Source organism: Odocoileus virginianus, chromosome 2 (genome assembly GCF_023699985.2).
Source record: "Odocoileus virginianus isolate 20LAN1187 ecotype Illinois chromosome 2, Ovbor_1.2, whole genome shotgun sequence".
Classification (NCBI taxonomy): Eukaryota; Metazoa; Chordata; class Mammalia; order Artiodactyla; family Cervidae; genus Odocoileus; species Odocoileus virginianus.
In genome coordinates, this window is record NC_069675.1 from 47,558,015 (window position 1) to 47,576,826 (window position 18,812).

General features: G+C 40.7%; 1 protein-coding gene across 1 annotated transcript in view; it reads right to left on the reverse strand.

Moving 5' to 3' along the window:
- Window positions 1-2,753: 2,753 nt before the first annotated feature.
- Window positions 2,754-18,812, reverse strand: part of KCMF1 (potassium channel modulatory factor 1) — a 79,827-nt gene continuing 63,768 nt past the window's right edge. Inside the window, exons 4-7 of the mRNA XM_070479729.1 lie at window positions 14,614-14,715; window positions 11,188-11,362; window positions 8,921-9,203; window positions 2,754-4,858 (exon numbers count right to left, since the gene is read on the reverse strand). Of these exons, the coding sequence (XP_070335830.1) occupies window positions 4,597-4,858; window positions 8,921-9,203; window positions 11,188-11,362; window positions 14,614-14,715 (822 nt within the window). The 3' untranslated portion in view covers window positions 2,754-4,596. The remainder of the gene's footprint in view (window positions 4,859-8,920; window positions 9,204-11,187; window positions 11,363-14,613; window positions 14,716-18,812) is intronic.

An 18,812-nucleotide genomic window follows, 5' to 3' on the forward strand; every position in this document is an offset into this window, starting at 1 on the left:
CTACTGCTGTAAAGGTCTACTGACTTTATGAGACCTGAAACTTTGAGGGGAGCATTGTTCTTTGTGATTTGAGGTGGCTAACCAAGGCACTACCCACTTGATATCAACTAAGATGTCATGTTCTGGACCAGCCTCTCTGAGATGAATAATCTCTCATATTTGAATCTGCTAACCAAATTATGAAGGCTTGCTGTAGGGTTCCTTAAAGAAGGAACTTTCCAAGCTCATGTTATTTATAAACAACAATTACTTGAGAGAGATGGGTTGAAAATCAGAGTACTAATCAGAAACAAAGCCAAAGCATTGCTTAGGCATGGTTGAGGTCAATGGGCACAAGGAATTAGAGTTTTATACTATTCTGAGAAACAAGTCATCTAAACTTGGCTTTGGGATACTGTGATGAATTTAAGGCCATGTTTAAAAGCCAAAGAATCTTGTAACATTGTTACAAATGACCAGCAAGTCTGTAAACTGCTGCTCCATCTTATGTTCCAACTAAACCTCTCTCCACCTCAGCCTGGACCTGGGGCTTCAGTTAACCACGTCTCAGGGAGAGAGCTATTTGGGGTTTTTCAGTGCTTAGTGAAACTTCAATAAAGAGCAGGGAGTGAGTTCCCTGGCGGTTCAGTGGTTAGGTCTCACCGCTGTCACTGCCGGGGCCCAGGTTCAATCCCTGGTTGGGGAACTAAGATCCTGCAAGCTGCATGGCAAAGGTTCCCTGATCCCCTGCCTCCCCAAAATAATAAATAAGAGGATGGGAAAGCCTGACCCTTATGCCGGAATTAACACCAACTTTAGCATATAATTCTGGGAAAGTTTCATACCTGGCATTTTACTTATTGCACACGAAATCAATTTTGCATGTACCTCCAAAATTGTGTCTGCAAATAAGGGAGACATGGCAGCTCTCTCATGCTACAAAACAGATACGCTTGTTAAACAGCTTCTAGCACTCACTCCTATTACACTCAGATATTTTTTTACCCATTACTGTGCTAACCATATGAGACTCCAGTTACAGTACACTTACCTGTTTTACCAGATGCTTTCTGTGGCTGGAACTTCATTCAGAAGACCCCCTTTCGCCAACCACCTCCTCCCACTATCTTTCCTCTTGACCACCTTTCCTTATATAGCCTTAAAAAGAGCTATGAGATTCTGAAGTCTGCAAGGCTCCCAAGAGCCATGGAGTAAAATACACAAGTGGATCACTTGCTATGAGGGGTCATCGAGAGAACTCTGGCAACTCCTTACTTTTAACTATGGCCCACAGACCAGAGAGAGGCTTATTATAAAATCTCTTTGTACGTCACTGAAAACTCAAGTATCAAGAGGGAAAAAACTGGGGGGGGGCGGATAATGGAACGGATGGATTTTTGTCTTGCTTCTGTTAGTCTAGTAATGGACTGTAATGGAATCTGCTTTCCTAAACTACATTTCTTTGTGGGTTGTTCATTGGGAAAGGGTCCTTCTCTTATATTGCCTGAGTCTAATTATAAATGAAATAAGAATCTACTACATAACCTAGGCTTCAACTCTGTGGTTTAAAAAGAAAAATAAACAAAAGACTGATACAATCTAAATACAAATCCAAATATTTCACTGTAGCCAATCACAGAACTCATATCTTAGGACCATGGTCATAAAAGCATAGGCATTTCTATTTGTTCAAGAGAGCTTTAGTGTTTTAGAAAACTAAATGAATGAAAACCACCTGAGTACATCATGAGGTAGATTCTACTATTTCAGTCAAATTCCAAAATTCCATTGTTCTCAGTGATTAAATATCCAGGAGTGGGAAGCCCACGAATCCCTACCCACAGTTACAATTTAACAGGAATTAACTTCTGGATTCTTAAAACACAGTATATTCTAGTCCATATATTTACACAGAAATAGAAACAAATATAGTTTCAACATCCCCTGCAGGTCTTCCTCTTCACTAGTTTTTTTGGGAGGTGGGGGAGAAAGGTGTTCTAGAAGAATCATGATGTTAAATTTCTTCCCAGAGTATCTTGAGCAGAAAGATTTAAATAATTTCCATACAGGAAGTAAAGACAAGTACTGCAGAACACTTACAAACTTACACGCTAGACAACTCACTCAAAACTCAACCAAACCAAAACCTCTCAAAACTCAGGATCTTAAGAAACCTGAAGCCGTAGCCAAGATAAACAATGGTATATTGATTTTCTCTCCTCTACATCACAGTCTTCGCAATTATTTTTATTCAGTAATTCCAATAATACGATGTTAGTTAAGAAACTAAAGAAAAGGACACAAGAATTTGAAGGGCTTAAATATATTTTTTATATTGATAATCTGTGTCTTTCTACCCTAATACATTATTATTGATTACATACAGGATGAGGTGAGGTATTTGTAAAATATCTGGTAAAAAATAATATACAGTATTCTGTATGAGATGGAATTTTATGAACCTTTAGCTCTTCTGAAGTGTCAAATTGATCATCTAAGTTAAATTAAACTGCCCTGACTGGACTTAACAGCTGTTCCCTCAAACCATGTTTAAAAAAAGGAAGGATCTTACATTTTCCCAGAATTTGTGCAGAAAGGGGAAAGCACATAATTGACAATTTCTATTTCTCACATCCAAAGTAATGCATTCATACAAAATCAGGACCTCCAAAGTCAAGCATGAAAATAACAAAAACAAAAAACTAGGTTAGAGATATATTATCTCTGAATAATGGTTAGGCTAGTTCACCAACACCAAAGAAATCCAAGTGGCCAACAGTCTTGAAAATGCTTTATTGAAATGTGTGACGTATGTGCAGAAGATGTGTGTGAAAAGACCACAGCTTGAAAACTGGTTTTGGAAACGTCTTAACAACCGATTGAAAAAAAAAAAAAAAAATCCTACTGGACTGGGCTTCTAGTGTAACCAGAAGCCTGTGTAAATTTTCCTTTAAAACATTTTCCATCACAGAGACTAAAGAAAACAAAGCTAGGGTATCTGGAAATCATTGGAGGCTGAAGTTTCAGAGGAGGAGAAGCCACAGTTGCTTTTTAAGAAATGTGGGGTGACATCTTTTTTGGTTACATCTGAATGAACATGGACTTCACAGTTCTCAGGAGAACACCGGAGGGTGCTCGAGTCTGTATGCTTGTTGAAGAAACAGAGAAACACAGATGGAAGGAGAGAGGGGAGATGGAGGGAAGGGCTCAGAGGAGAGAGAGCTCTGGAACAAGACATGATTAGGTTAAGTCTAGTTATAAATTTATCAGAAGCTGTGCGCACCTTTTTTAAAAGTCCTAAATTTACATTCCAAAAACTGCCCCCCCCCGACCCCCAAACCCACTGTCCCTGCCTTGGAGCTATTGTGAAAGTCTATGCACAAAAACTGGAACAGAAAATAAAAAATATCCCGGCCCCTTCAAACCCCAAAACAAACCCAAAAAAGCTGTACATTTTTTTTTTTTTACACATAGGATTAATAATATAGGCATATAGGTGGCATGATTCAATTAAAAGGCTTTACTTTTTATGCTTGAAAAAAAAAACCCAATAAATAAAAAGGTGCTAAAGTTAGCATTAAGAATTTGGTTGTAATATATTGACAAAGTCTGGGAAGGCAAATCCTCAAAGCTCCCCTGATACTGATCTGTCTCAGCAAAACTATGAAGCAAATACATAAATAACGCAACATATGATTGAGAAGGTGAGATTTTCAAAAACAAAGACAACATAATCCAGGTTAACTTTGTTGAACAGTGAATAAATGAAATTCATCTACACCTGAATAGAACATATTTAACAATTGAAAAAATTTTCAACAACCACAAAAAGAACTTTTCAAACAAAGAGAACAGGACTTGTTTTCAGGACACACAGATGCCTGCAGCAGATTCCCACAGCAGCTGTACTGGTGTATCTTCTACGGATGAGTTAAGACAGGCTGAGCTCCACACGGAAGATGACTGACAGGGCGACGGGACAGTCACACAGGGCGGAGCGACACCGGCTGCGACCCCAGGCTCCACTGCAGAGCTGGCTTGTGCGGAGGAGGCACACAGAGAAAGGTGATTCAGGCAGACATTATTCAAAAGCTACTTCCTCAAGGGATTCTTTTGCCTCGTAACCATTGAATAATGTTTGGGAAAGCTTTGGGCTTTTATGTTTGCTTTAAGTTTTACTCCTTGTATTTAAATTTCTTAAATAACAAGGTCACTAAAACTCATGCACGCTGCAAAAAACCTCATGCAGTAGTTAAGGTAAACCATCCAAGCAGTTTTTATTCATTAATATTCATAAATACACACAGCAGCTTCATTAGAGATTTCCATTTTCCTCTTCAGTTTGAATGTGGAGTATTACGAGAGCCTTCTGCATGTCAGGGTGCAGGAAGCAGAGATCACCCCTGCACTGCTACCTACATTTACCTGCTAGAAGTAAAAATTAGTTAAGTGGAAATGATTATCATATATATTTTTCTCTCTTCCTTTTTGAATGTACACAATGTAACAAGAGTGACAGACCTGAAATTACAATCACCAAACAAACCCAAGATAGTTGTTGTCCACTTTCATTGGCAAATACAGCACAGAGGACATTGTCTGCGAATTGGGATGTCATCAAAGAGGAGGTGGTGGAGGCTCATTTCCTTTATTACTCTCTTTTAAATTTAGGTTTTCTAAAGCAACATCTAAAGGCATAATATCTACACAGCCCATAGCACCAAAATCTGCCATTTCCCCCCGTTCATCCTCGTCTGAGGACGAGCTCTCTTCGCGCACTAAAGTGGATAGAAGGAGCTCTTGGACAAAGAGGCTGCGGTCTGCGCGCTCACTTTCCATGGACTGGCGCTCTGTTTCAGACATTTTAGGATCATTCAACCTGTGCAAATTAAAAAGAAAAGATCTCATTGGTAAAAAGTCAAGGAACAATGGCATGGTCAGTTTCTACAATGTCCTACATTATGCGAGCTCCACAGAGTCTAAGACATATTATTGGAATACCCTGCTCTAATTTACCTCCTTAATTATGTGGCTGTGAATTCCCCACACTTGTAACAATACTGTTACCCTGAGGTGCAAATCTATGCTTTAATTAGATTCAATGAGAAGAAACACATTTGGACTTCCATACACCCTACAGAGAAAACTGGTGTGAAAAATCTCCTAGGAAAACAAAATTTCTAACAGATTAGATGCTTGGGGAAGTAGTAATTTCCTTAACCAGAATTTCACCAGTTGGTAGTAAAAAGAGGAAAAGTAGCAACACTGGTCCCAAAACCAAAATCTATAGCGACTAAAATAGTCAACTGAAAATAAATCCTAGTTCTCTTGGCTTTTCTCTATTATTTCTACCTAATTCTTCCGAAACAAAGACACGTCCAGGAGCATGAGAGGGCAAACACACATGTACAAACACACACGTGCACAAGCATGTACATGTACACCTACATTTCTCCTACCAAGGACCTTGTAACAAGGCTGACCTGAGACTTATAATGGCCCACTATGCTCAACTGACACATACACTTCTGAGACCTGTGTCATGCTGGGAACCTGGTTCATCAACACGGAGACCGGACAGATATTAGCATGTTCTTATTACTAACCTGTTAAATGAGTTAGGCAATATCCTGGTTAGTTTCATTGCTAATTTATCTACATTTTTTTAGTGTCCAAGAAAGGGAAACTGATTGAAGCACTGGGGTAGGAAAAGTACCAAACAGGAAGATGGTAATAGTGAAGGGAGGTCCAGCAGGCACGTGCGACCCCTAGGGGCTGCCAGGTGCACTTGGAACCCATGCTCACCTGCACCTGGAACCTGTTCTCTACAGTCCCACCTAGGCTGGAAGGCATGGGGGCATCTCAAAGTAGCAACGGAGGAGATGTGCTCGACACTCACTATGGGCTTTAAGTGTTTTTTGTATGGATAATCTCTTCTAATCCTACAAGTTAGGTTTCATTATTATCAATTTACGGGAAGAAGAAACTGAAGAGGTTAAGTGATGCTCAAAAATCTCATAGCTATCAAGTTCAAACCACTCAACCATTAGATTAACGGCTCAGAAAACAAAAGATCTAAATTTCAGAACTTAAAAACACAAAAGGTTCTGGAAGGTAACAACATTAGATCCACACTGAAAGGAAATGACTGATGACATTTAAAATTAAAACCAAATTAAGGATACAAGAGAGTATATACTGAAAGAGGAGACTGAGCAATAGGCTACATATTCTCAATCAAAACTTTGAAACTGCTAAGAAATGAAGTACATTCCATGTTCTCAGTTTTGGAAAAAGCATTAAAAAGAAAAATAAACTGAAGTCAAACCTATTATAAAGAGAAAAGATGCAGAGGCAACTATTTACATAGCAAACAGGCAAACTAGAAACATGCAGGCTGAGGCCCCCCAATCTTTGGAAATCATGTAATTCTAATATTACAGTTTTGATTTTTAAGAAATAACTGAGAATAGATTTCACTCCTGAAGGGGCGGGGGAGATAAAAACAGCACTAGGGCTAGATTTCCTGGTGGGCCAATCTTCATCTGGGATCTGGAAGTAACTGCAAAGCTTGTAAGAAGCTTCAAATTGGGGGTGAGCAAAACTAGCTGGCTCCATTGCCAAGAGACTGGAATCTGACATAGGCACTTACACGGTTGGTTTCTGAAAGGTCCATCACTGTTGGATCCCAAAGAAACTGTTGCACCATCAATTCCAAGACAATGGGAATAGGAATTGCCCCCAGTCAAACAGACCAAAGACAAGGCTTGAGCCCCACATCTATCACATTACAGTTGTGGGCCAGTGACAAGGATTTCCACTTGGAAATGTCACAGCCATTCTCCTGGCCTTGAAGATTCTCAGTGTGCACATTTATGTATTTCCAGTTGGAAGACACTCAACAGTAGATATACAAAGTTCCAGGGAATATTTTGAAGGAAATGCTGCCTTAAATAAACCTTGTAAGTCAGAATTTAATGACACAATGAAAGATGTGGAAAGCGGTCTATCAATTCCTAGGTACTATGCAATGCACAGTATCAGATGACAGAAGGGGGCCTTCCAGAAGCTACCACCAGGATCTAAGGAGAGCACTCAGAGGCCACTGTACTATTCCCTGGTTGCGGGGCTGAGGGTGGTGCAGAATAATTGCACAGAGAAAAGTCCCAGATCAAGCTCACTGAGGCTGGAGCTCCAAAAACAAAATAAAACCAGAGTGGAACAGAGGTGGAAGATGTCTCTTCCAAAGGGCAGTGGGACAGGACATTCATTCCACGCACAGGTCAGTGAACCTGCACCAGACAACACACTGGTAGGGTTCCTTTCTGAGGCTGGTACCCAACCTGACAAGCTGGAAGCCTGCAGTCTGTCAGTCCGTACTGCTAAATTATGTGGCAGGATGGATCCACCTGTGGCTCTGTGATTACTCTATGCTGAAGCAACATTTTCTGGTAATAATCAGGCATAGCTACTCACTTTACAGAAATAATCCAAAGGTAAACTTCTCACTTGAAATTTCCTTCTTAGATCCGTAACAAATGATAGTAAATAGTGCTAATTGGGCCTTTATTATATGCCAGACATTGAACTAGGGCATACACATACCAGTGTTCCCATTTCATCCTCGAAACAATTCTCACTCAAATGAGGCAAAACTCAAGGGATATTAAGATAGAACTTAATGATAGTCTGGAGAAGTAAAGTGATTTGCCTAAGGTCCAAACTGGAAAAAGCTGGAGCTCTTGACAGGGGTCTTATTTGCAGGAATTGGCAAGTATTTTTTATTCTGCATCCACAATATGTTATTTACAACTATACACATGTGCCACTGTACTACAAAGAGAAGTTTAAAAGCATGAGATAAAAGAAATATACATGGAAATAATGTTTTCTTCTAACATCTGTCACATTACTTTTTGGAGGTAACTGCTATATTCCACTAATTTTCCTCCTTTTGCAGTTTTTACTTTATATTCCTATTTATTCCACTAAAAGTCCAAATTAGAACCAGGTCCATTATCTGCTGACCCTGTGTCTACTCATCACTGCTCTTTCTAAAATTCCTTTATTTTTAAAAGTCCCATAAAATGCCCATGAGGTCTTGGCAGAGGAACATATTCAGTTGCTAATGGTAGCTTTCAGAACAAATATGAACTCTATTCCATTCAGCAGAGCCATTTACTGTGTGTTCTAAGTATTTTTTACACTGTGCTAAACCATTTTTTACAACAGTTACTTTTGTGTATGCTAACCACAAACATTTAAATTCCACTTCTTTAGAAATTCTCAGAAGAAAACCACCACACTATAAAATCTTCTCTTGTACTTTGGGGTATTTCAGAGCAGACTCAAACTGGCTATAAAAGGAAGGCAGTGTTCATTATGACAGTAACTATACCTAACATGTGCCATATATGTGATGATACTGTGCTTATGTTTTATGGGCAATGCAGGAAAGGAAATTCCTATCAGATGATGAGATACTGATAGAACACTGTTATCAGCATTCACAGGTGATCTAAGTGAAAGTTGCTTAGTTGTGTCTGACTCTTTGTGACCACATGGACTGTAAAGCCTGCTGGGCTCCTCCGTCCATGGAATTCTCCAGGCAAGAATATTGGAGTGGGTTGCCATTTCCTTCTCCAGGGGATCTTCCCAAACCAGGAATAAAACCAGAGTCTTCTGCATTGCAGACGGATTCTTTAGCTGGGCTATCACCATTAGTGCTACCTGGGAAGCCCAGTTTATCTAAAGTAAACAATTATTTTTCTTATTTTTGAGGCAATACTGAATACAGATTTTGATTAGATTTCTGTGAGTTTTAAAGGTCTGAGCAAAGGTCGAGGCTTTAAGAACACACATAAGGACAAAAGAGCAAAGGTCATCTCAGACTGCAGTGCTAACAAAATACTTATTGAAGTCATATTAATGAATGAACTACCTTGTTAAAAGAAACTGGGAGTTCTGGATCATTTGCTGACTGCTTTCTGTGTTAGCTGTGTTGGTCGTTGCTGTGGATTGCGTGATTGTAGTGGTGACACTGCTTGTGTTAGTGCGCCGGGTTGCATTGCGTGCGGTCTCCAGTTGCTGCCGTGCCGCCTGGGCATGCTGCCGTTCGAGCTGCAGCTGCATCTGCAATTGTTGTAACTGAGAAGCGGAAGGGCCAGAGGAGTTCAGCTGTCCTCCTGCAGAACGTCTCACTCCCGATAACTGAGATAAAAGCTCTGTCAGAGGAAGTGAAGACATTAATGTCCAGTGCAGTAGGAGAAAAACAAAATGCTACCATCATCCTTTTACCAGACGAACATTCAAAGCGATCATCAATGGGAAGGTAACCTGGGGCAACATACAGTCTCAGCTTGGAGCTTACTACCTTCTAGGATGCCTTCTGGAGGTGGGACTTGCGTGAGGGAAATGTAAACATATATATGATTATTAGTTCACATATAATTCTTTCTAATTGAAACACAGCAAATTGGTTTTTCAGTTGTTTGCATATGAGTTGATTTAGCTATACTTTCTCTCGGTATTTAGTATTTAAGGTGTTTCATCCACTGGTCCAAGCATAATATAAACTTTCTCAATATGACTTCCAAGAAAGCAGGGATCAAGTCTACTGCTCATAGCTTGCTCCTGGTTCTTAGAACAGTGTCTGACACATAGCAGGCACTCCAGCATTGATGTAATGATTGAATGACTCTCAGAATTAACTCCGAGAGAGAGACCGGCATCGTCTCTCACTGTGGTCGCTCTGCCTTCTTTCTCTCGAACCTTCTGGGACTGCTGTCTCAGTCACAGGGCACTGCTGCAGTGACAACCGCTGAGGCTGACGGCTCTCGGTCGCACGGCCTGTTTCACCTAGACTCCCGTTCGCAGTAGGCTGTGCTCACTGGGAGCCTCTCGGCCAAGGGAAGTGCAGCGCCTGCCTCCTCCCAGCGGCTTATGTGGAGTCGATGGCTGCCTTTCGGACATTCCCAGGCTGGCAAAGCTTTTCATCATTAACACTCATTTCCAGGGCGAGTTTCTGCCTTACTGCTCACTGTCGTTTCATCCTTGAGGTTCTTAACACCGTTTTTTCATATAGTCCATCATTAATATAATTTTCACTGACAGAAAAAAACTGAATAGAGAACATGTCTCAATTTTGAATTTTTCCCCCAGAAATCACTTAACATTTAGAGCCTGTTACCAAAAACAGCAGGTAAATATATTCCTTTTGGATGAAGCAGTGCTTTTTAAAATCCCTAACTGAAGTTTTTCTGGGGCTTCTTATACATCCAAATGCCCAAAGCACATCTGGAATTAGATTTTACATTGAATATCTCATAATTTAGAGAAGATTCTGAGTAACATGGTTCGTACTTTTGGTGACAGATTTACACTAGGCACATTTCAGGTACAAATCCCACTGTGTGCACACATTTTGGCCTTGCACAGGCTCCTGGACTCTTAATGCCTACCTGTGCTGGCGTGTCTTTCAGGGTCTCTGGCTACAACAACTTCTGACATTTTGACTGTCAAACCTTGTGCTCTGCTGCCAGTTGTCCAGGTTGACCATGCATTAGATCCAGGTACAAATTACATGTTCAAATCATTTTTTTAAGTAAGACTTTCCCAAGCTATTAGAACATGAATGTTTCATAACAATATAATTTTCAAATTAAGACAAGTACAAAACATTCCTACTTGACTTCATTCCATGAGAAGAGCTTATTTCTTTAGTCTTGTCAATTAGTTTTCTTATCTGTGTGCTTATGAAGGAGGTTGAACCACAGAATTTCGGAGGTCTTTCAACTCTGAAATCTTCTATGATTTTCTTGGGTTTCATTGGAGGTCACAAATAGAACACAGACGTTCCTTATCATTTTAAACCTTTAAGTACTTAAAGAAATGTCAGAGTAGTATGAATTACTTTACATGGTCTACTCGACTTTAAAAATAATTTTATTTTTTTGTTATGTGGCTTGCAGGATCTGGGATGGAACCTGGGCCCTCAAAAGTGAGAGTACCGAGTCCTAACCACTGGACCACCAGGGAATTCCCCACATGGTCTACTTTAAACATATCTTACACTTTTTAGAATTTCAGGGAATTTTGTCAAGGAACACAGGAGTGTGATGAGAGACTGAGACATAAATCCTACTCCCCAAATTTAAAGGGAGCCCCCCATCCCCAGCCATTTCCTTTAAGGATGTGAAACTAACTTACCAGCTATAGGATCCATGGCTTCCCTATTGCTTGGAGAATATGAACTCTGAGAAGAAGAAAGTCCACCAGTAGAACTGCTAGTAAAGTGCATGTTTGATCTGCGCGCACGAGGACCTCCTAACCCCCGGCCAGGGTGAAACATTCTACGTACATGTCGGACACCGCTCGACTCATCATAACTCCAAGGTTAAGAAAAGGACTCGGGTATTTCATAGTAAGAATAAAATACATATAGAAAAGAAGTCATGTGAGCCCTTGCAGGATAAGCACGCAGATTTCCCGAATTGCAAGCATTTTAAAACAGCACATTTAGAATACGAATGGCACAACTATGTCTATGAAGGCCATTAACTCTAAAAATGGACAAGGGAATATAAAGCAACATATGTGTATACTGTGTGTATATACTATATATGTGTGTGTGTTTTCAAAGAGAAAAAAAAGCTTCTCCAGATGGGAAGAAGTTTCTTTGCAGGTTCCAGCTACAAGGGCCAGAGTTAACATCACCTGACAAGGTGAAAGGTACCACCTGGTCAGATACCCAGAGGGAAATATTCCCGAACCCATATACATTCATATCACAGTAACCACAAATAATAACCAGTTTTTATATCTGGTGACAGTAGTGCTAATATACAGGCTAATCAAATCTCAGTGACCATCTGTAACAAGAAAGGAATAGTACAAATAATTTAAATTTCAGGAGTCAAAGATTCCTTTCAGCTATCAGTTTTAATCTGTCAATGTGTTGGGTTTTCTTTTGCCAATACTGCTGTTAAGCAGAAAACCAGATTTGAATTTCTTGTGTTAAGTGGACACACAGAAAGTTAACAGCACATTTATCAACAAGTCAAACCAGCTTAAAGTCCTGAGAAGCAAACAGCAGCCAAAACTTGTGAAGACAACACTGTGTCTCTACACAGGCAAGTGTGAGTATACAGGGAGGAGGGAGGCGAGGGGGCCTGGGGGAGCACATGTTACAGCAGAAGAGATTTTCTTTTGAAGCTGCCAATACATAGGAAAAGAATTCTAAAAAAGAGGGATATATGTGTAACTGATTTCCTTTGTTATTCAGCAGAAACTAACACAACATTGTAAATCAACTATACACTAATTAAAAAAAAAAATCCCCAAAACGCAAACAAAGCAGCCAACAGAACAGCTACATAATGCAGGCTAACTTTTGTGCTAGATTCCCAGTTCAGGAGTCATGTGGGGACAGGGTAGGCAGCCATAATGCACACTCTTTCATGGTATTCATGACACAGGCTTGGGCTCTACAGAAAGTGATGTTATGATCATCACACTTTATTTGTAAAAGTATAAAAAGTACACCTTAGGGATTTTCCTGGTGGTCCAGTGGTTAAGCATCTGCCTTGGAGTGCAGGGGACACAGGTTCGATACCTGGTTGGGGAACTAAGATCCCACATGCCTCAGAGCAACTAAGCCCATACTGCAGCTACTGAGCCCGACACAACCGGGGTCTCCTGCATTGTAGGTGGATTCTTTTTCAGCTGAGCTGCCAGGGAAGCTCTGCCAAATAAATAAAATATTTAAAAAAATAAAATAATAAAAAGTACACTTTAGGAAGAGTTCTATCAAAGTAGCAAAAAAAAAAAAAAAAAAAAGCCTGGTTACAAAGAGGCTTAGAAACAAGTCACTCTCTCATGTCAAACAAAATTATCACATAGTGGCACTTGAAAAACTTGTCAAATTAGTTATATTTCCAGGAAAACTGCTATGCCAACACTTTACTTTTTAGAATTTAAAGATAATAGTTGCTAGTAATCTAAAATGCAGCACATGACTTCTCTTATTCTCATATTTTACATAATTTATTTTTTCTTGGTAATGAAAGATTCATACACATCTACTGGATGTGGATGACAGGGGACATTCTATGGAATGGATGCTGATTTCACTAGAGGTCCTTGAACCTGCTGCAGAAGTGCAGAATAATGGCATGGTTTTTTAAAATTTTTTGCCTAGCTTCTCCATGAAGATGGAGTGAAGAATGGATCAAGTATAACTCTTCTGGGTATTGCTACAGAATTTTTTTATACAAAATGGGAAGTAACTAACAGGCTAAAAGTATTCTTGACCCATTTGGGTTTTCATGTTCTCTTGGGGGAAACAAAAAATAAGTAAGCACTGCTTTCTTCATTTTGCTTTTAGTGTCCCCTGCACTCAGGAGGGAGGAAGAGTGGGCTCCTCTGTTCATTCAGTACTTGCCCCAGGGTGGCTCAGACCAGGCTGATCTTATTTCTCAGGAAGGTTCCATAGCTTTATCTTTCCATTAGTTTCCACTCGAAAGTTAAAGTGTTAGTTGCTCAGTCATGTCCAACTTTCTGCTACCTCATGGACTGCAGCCTGCCAGGCTCCTCTGTAAGATTCTCCAGGCAAGAATACTGGAGTGGGCTGCCATTTCCCTTCTCCAAGGGATCTCCCTGACCCTGGTCTCCTGCATTGCAGGCGGATTCTTTACCATCTGAGCCACCAGGGAAACTTTCCATTAGTTTCCACTTATCTTCCCCCAAACTCTAAAGGGTCAAATTTCTAATAAGAAAATTACGTTCTGTGATCAAGGGCTGAGAGCTGAAAGACAGGAACACCAAGTCTAAGGTTGTCTTGTGATTGCCAGGAGGCAAGCAAAGGTATCAGAATGGAGTTTGGCAGGGAGAAAGGTTGTGATTAGCTCTTGATTGCTTCAGACTGCAATGAACACTAAAACCTTCCCATGAGCAAACAGCCCTAAGTTAACAGGTGATAGTTTTAGAAAAACAATTCATAACTTGAAATCAGAAGCACCGAGTCTACAAATAAATGTACTCTGGTGGGCCAGTAATCTCTTGGAGAGTATAGAGAATACTGTCAGGAACCATCATGAGACTGGCTTGGGAGGAGAAGCAGAAATCAAAGTGGGAAAGAAATTTAGAACTGGATCTGACCTTATGCTGTCCTACTCAGATGGGCAGAAAGCCTCACGGGGCACACCTGCCCACCATCCAGCCTGTAAGAAACTACAGCAACAGAGAACATGGATGGCGAGCAAGTACATCATCCATACAGTTAATGAACTAACTAGATTTTAATTTGGATTAGCATTTTCCGCTTTTATATGAAAACATCCTGAAAACTTGTAACCTAGTCAAATTGTCTTAAAAAATAATAAACCTGATGGCAAAGAACTGAAGATAATGAGCAAGTGAATTTCACTTACTGAACACTTTTCATGTAATGGTCACAGGGTGGGAAAAGAGAAATAAGAAATTGCACCTCAACGCTGTTATCACTTTTAGGAAAATGTCAAATCAACTAAGATAATTCGGAGGTTAATTTTTTCCTTGGGAATACTGCCGTTAAAAGTCATCACAATGACAAATATTACAAACAACTTTTTCCCTTGTTGCATCTCAAAAGGATATTAAATCTCTAGGGGCTCTGTGTTCAAGTGTAAGATGAGCTGCAAAGTCATCCGTGACATGATTAGGATCGCCTCCAGGTAATGCTGCACATATTGGACAAATCTGAAATGAAAGCAGAGAAAGCAGATTTACTTATCGATGAACATTAATCAGGTATCTTTCTGGATGAATATTTTATTGTAGTTTTTACCTTGACCAGGTTTTAACCAGGCAAAAATACAGCAGATCCTGAACTAGTGTACAGCGTAGAGGCTGAACAAGAGCCACAGGCCTGAATGTGGTGACTTTCCACTGAAGCAGACCACTTGTCGGGGTCAGACAGACAATTCTAAACACAGAGGTCAAGCCGGAGCTCCGGCACATCTGCCTGCATCGTCTAGCAAAGTATTTTCCACAAAAAAGCTGTTCAGTGTGCCACGTAGTGCACGTTCATGTCCAAGCCCCGACTGACTGGCAAACGCTGAGACCTAATCTTCCCTAAAGTAACCTAGACTCGAGGGCCAATCACCCAACAAGACAGTACAGCTCTTATTAAAAATGCAACTGCACAAACTGAAACACTCTGAATGGTACAGTAAGACAGACAATGACAACTGATAATATGCAAATATGCTCTATTAATTCATGAATGGGACTTCTAAGGGGGGAGAGAGGGTGGAGATAATTTTTAGAACTTTATTTCCCAGAGGGATAGGAGGTAGGACAAAAGCTTGTGATCAGAGCAGAGGAGGCTTGAGAGGTTGGGAGTGTGGTTTCTGAAACAGCAGTTTCAACAGAGGTGGTGAAATAGGAGGCAGGAGAAGAGAAGGACAGAAAGAACGTGGAATTTTCAGGGTTGAGGCCCTTACTTTTTCAGAGATCCAACTGGACAGATGATGGCCTAAAAGTGGGAGCCAAGCCCTGAAGAATGAACTTCACCCTTAAAGAACAGAGCCAAGAAGGAAGGCTTGAGCTAAGGAGCACAACCAAAGGGAGCCCAGGACCTGGATGGGGGAAGGTTTTGGCCTGTGCCCCTCCAGGGACAGGGGGGCTGAGGGTAGGATATGAGATTCAACTTTGCCGTTGTATATGTCACATGCCTAAGTTCTCTCGCTGGGAGTAAAACCAGGCACCTGACTGACCTTACTGCGGGCTCGCTGTAGAGTGGCGAAGGAGAGGCGCTGGAGAGGAGGTGGCAGGAGAAAGGTGAGACCTGAAGAGACAGTACTAGGATATGGGGCGGAGACAAGTAGTCTGATTTCTCCAGCCTGAGCCAACAGAAATCCCCATCTCTACTGACTAGAAATCAGAAGTCCCGGAGACTGTTGTGATCCGGTTCCTCCTAATGTGCAAACAGCCAGCTGTCCTGATGATCTGCCTCAGGACTCTAAGAAGCAGCCTAAAAAACATCTAAAGATGCTCAGGAAAAAACACTGAAGCACAACAGCGTGCAAAGGAAGGAGAGAGGTCATGATGGGATGGACCTCTGAGGCAAAGGAGAGAAAGAAGCAGACAGACATGCTTATGCTTCTTCCAGAAGATGCCAGAAAGGTAATCATTTTCTCTGTGTCAGAGAGAAAAGCAACTGGATCTGTTTATGTTTACAGATAATCAACTCTCTCCTTACCAGAAAGTTGGCTTTTACTGTGTAGCTTCCTGTGCTGTGTGACACTGTGGGGTAGAGTCTGATACACTTATTTTACTTTTCACATGTTTCTGCCTTGTCTATAGATTGTAAACTCTTTGAGAAATGCAGGACAGGGTGATTTCTTTCTTTGTGTGAACTGTGACCAGATTTGTTAAAAGCAAAAAGATTGACATGGTTTAGACAAGCAAAAACAATCTCCAGTTGCACGTATAAGATTTTTATCCAAAGAGAAAATAAAGGAAGGCATCTTCCTTCTAAGGTACTTCCCTTTAGATTGGCCTTTGGATAAAATCTATGCATAACCTGAACTGCACAAAGAAGACAGCTACAGAAGTTGCAGTCCTCTGATGATGCAAGTAAATGGACTGAGCTGAGAAAAGTCTCCTTGAGAATATGCATGTTTGTAAGGAAGAAAGAATGGGGAAGCACAGATACCAAATATTAGGAATGTCCTAGTAAGACTGATAATCTCTTGCAAACTAGAAAAGCACCCTTGAGTTAGAGATATAAAACAGAAAGAAAAATCAAGATCCTTCCATATAGTACTGTCTGTGAATTTCAGTTCTGTGACTTAGAATCTTAGATTTTACTACAGGGATAAGGCTGGATGCAGGTATACAGTCCACTCCATCCAGAGAGAAATAAAACAGAAACAAACACTTCCTAGGAACCAGGGGTAAAAAATCACTGGAGTGGAAGGGCCACCTAGCTCGGCAGCTGGCACAGGACAATCAGGAGACTAGATGAGAACCAAGTGGAAGATGCCGCCACCCTTGGGTCACATGAAGTTAACTCAAATGAGGACCTGGAAGGGAAAATGAAGTGTTGATGGGACCAGAGGCCCGGTCACCTTGCAAGTTTTTACATTTTATACTGAGCAAGCGAACTCATCTTTCAGGATAAAAACTTCGGTAACTCAAGGTTGTATTTTCTGAGACAATGCAGGGAACAAGAGGAAGAGGGAAAAACAAGAGTGAAGTGGGAACAGAGATGAAGTGAGAATGGAAAGAGGCAGATGCCACTGTGCACCCACGGGCACAAATGCAGCATATCTCTGAGTGCATCTTTATCTCCCCAAGACAGCGCCTAATATTTTTTTTACAAGACAGGCAAATTTCACACAAAGGATAAGCTACCGACCCCTAAAATTATGAGTCTGTCAACACTGATATTTATTATATTTCCACTGCCACATGATACAGAAGTACCTATCACTAGGACAAGAAAAGTCCATTAATTTACATTAACTCAAAATTATGACAATTAACACTGTAAATCAACTATACTTTAATAAAATACAATAAAAAAAAAATCACAACAATTTGCTGACATTAAGGCTGACTGAATTGGCCTAAGTGTTTCCTAAACTTGGCCAAGGATATTCATCTGGAGCATTTGTTAAAAATAGAGTTTCCTAGACCCCTGCCTAGAAAGTGATTCCAGGTTTGAGAATCTGTATTTTGACAAGGATCCCACTTAGTTTATAATTAGAAAGTTTGGTAAACACTGCTTAAATATACAATGGTATTGCAAAATAACACTTACCCTGTTGTGTGAAACATCAAATGCTGTCCCCCGCTACCCCCCACCTCCTTATTCACAAACGTCCTTGACAGTCTCAGTCTTTGCTTTCCCTAGAGTCTTCCCCCATCGCTTCATCCTGCCACTGAGTCACCATCAGTCTTGCTTTTTATCTGCAGCACCTGTGGGAGCCTCTGCCAATGTGCTAAGACCCCATGCCAAAAACATAACGGAGTTTCCATTTTTCCATATGGTCCCAGTGCATGATGGCCAGCGAGCGACCAGTCAGTACAGATCCTTAACATGGGTGGTCACCAGTGTGACCAGTGTCTAGAACACACCTCCTGAAGTCATTAGATAAAACGCTGTAAGTCACTACTGAACTTACAAGATCTTTTTCCCTGTGACAGGTTATGTCCATAAAAAAATAAAATAAAATCAGCATGCTTTTAAGCCAGCCCCCACTACAATTAGCAACCAGTCTAAACCAAGTTTGGATTTCCCCCAGCCTCTTTCTTGAACTGGAACACCCCCTCCAGATGGTGTTCTCTGTCTGGCTCTGTTCAGTGCTTTAAAACAAGAGAGGAAGAGTTAACTACCCATGATGTGGTGAGTTCTCTTCCTCTCTCCCTCCCCTTTTTTGGACAGACTTCACAATACGATTTTTGCCCATTTTGTTTACAGCTACAGAAAAATGCATTAAAAAAAAAACAAACTGCTTATGATCCAGCATATAACTTGGAACCTAGACTGCAGCATTAGAGAAATTGGTCTTTCACCGAATTACTCAGCACCTGCTGAGCCAGGCTGCTTCTTCACCAGCAGGACGATCCTCTTTGATGCACCATCTTCCCAGACCCCTTGACTCTGTCCTTCATCTCAGATCCTGGCACACCATCCTTCTTCTCAACAGCAAATGCCTTAAGTGAAATAACCGCCTTGGCAATCAGCACTTCTTGACTAGGTTTCTGGATCACAAGCTTGATTTCTTTTTCTGTTCTCATTTTAGATCCATGAGAAACATTTTCCTTTTGAGAATACGGGTTCAAAG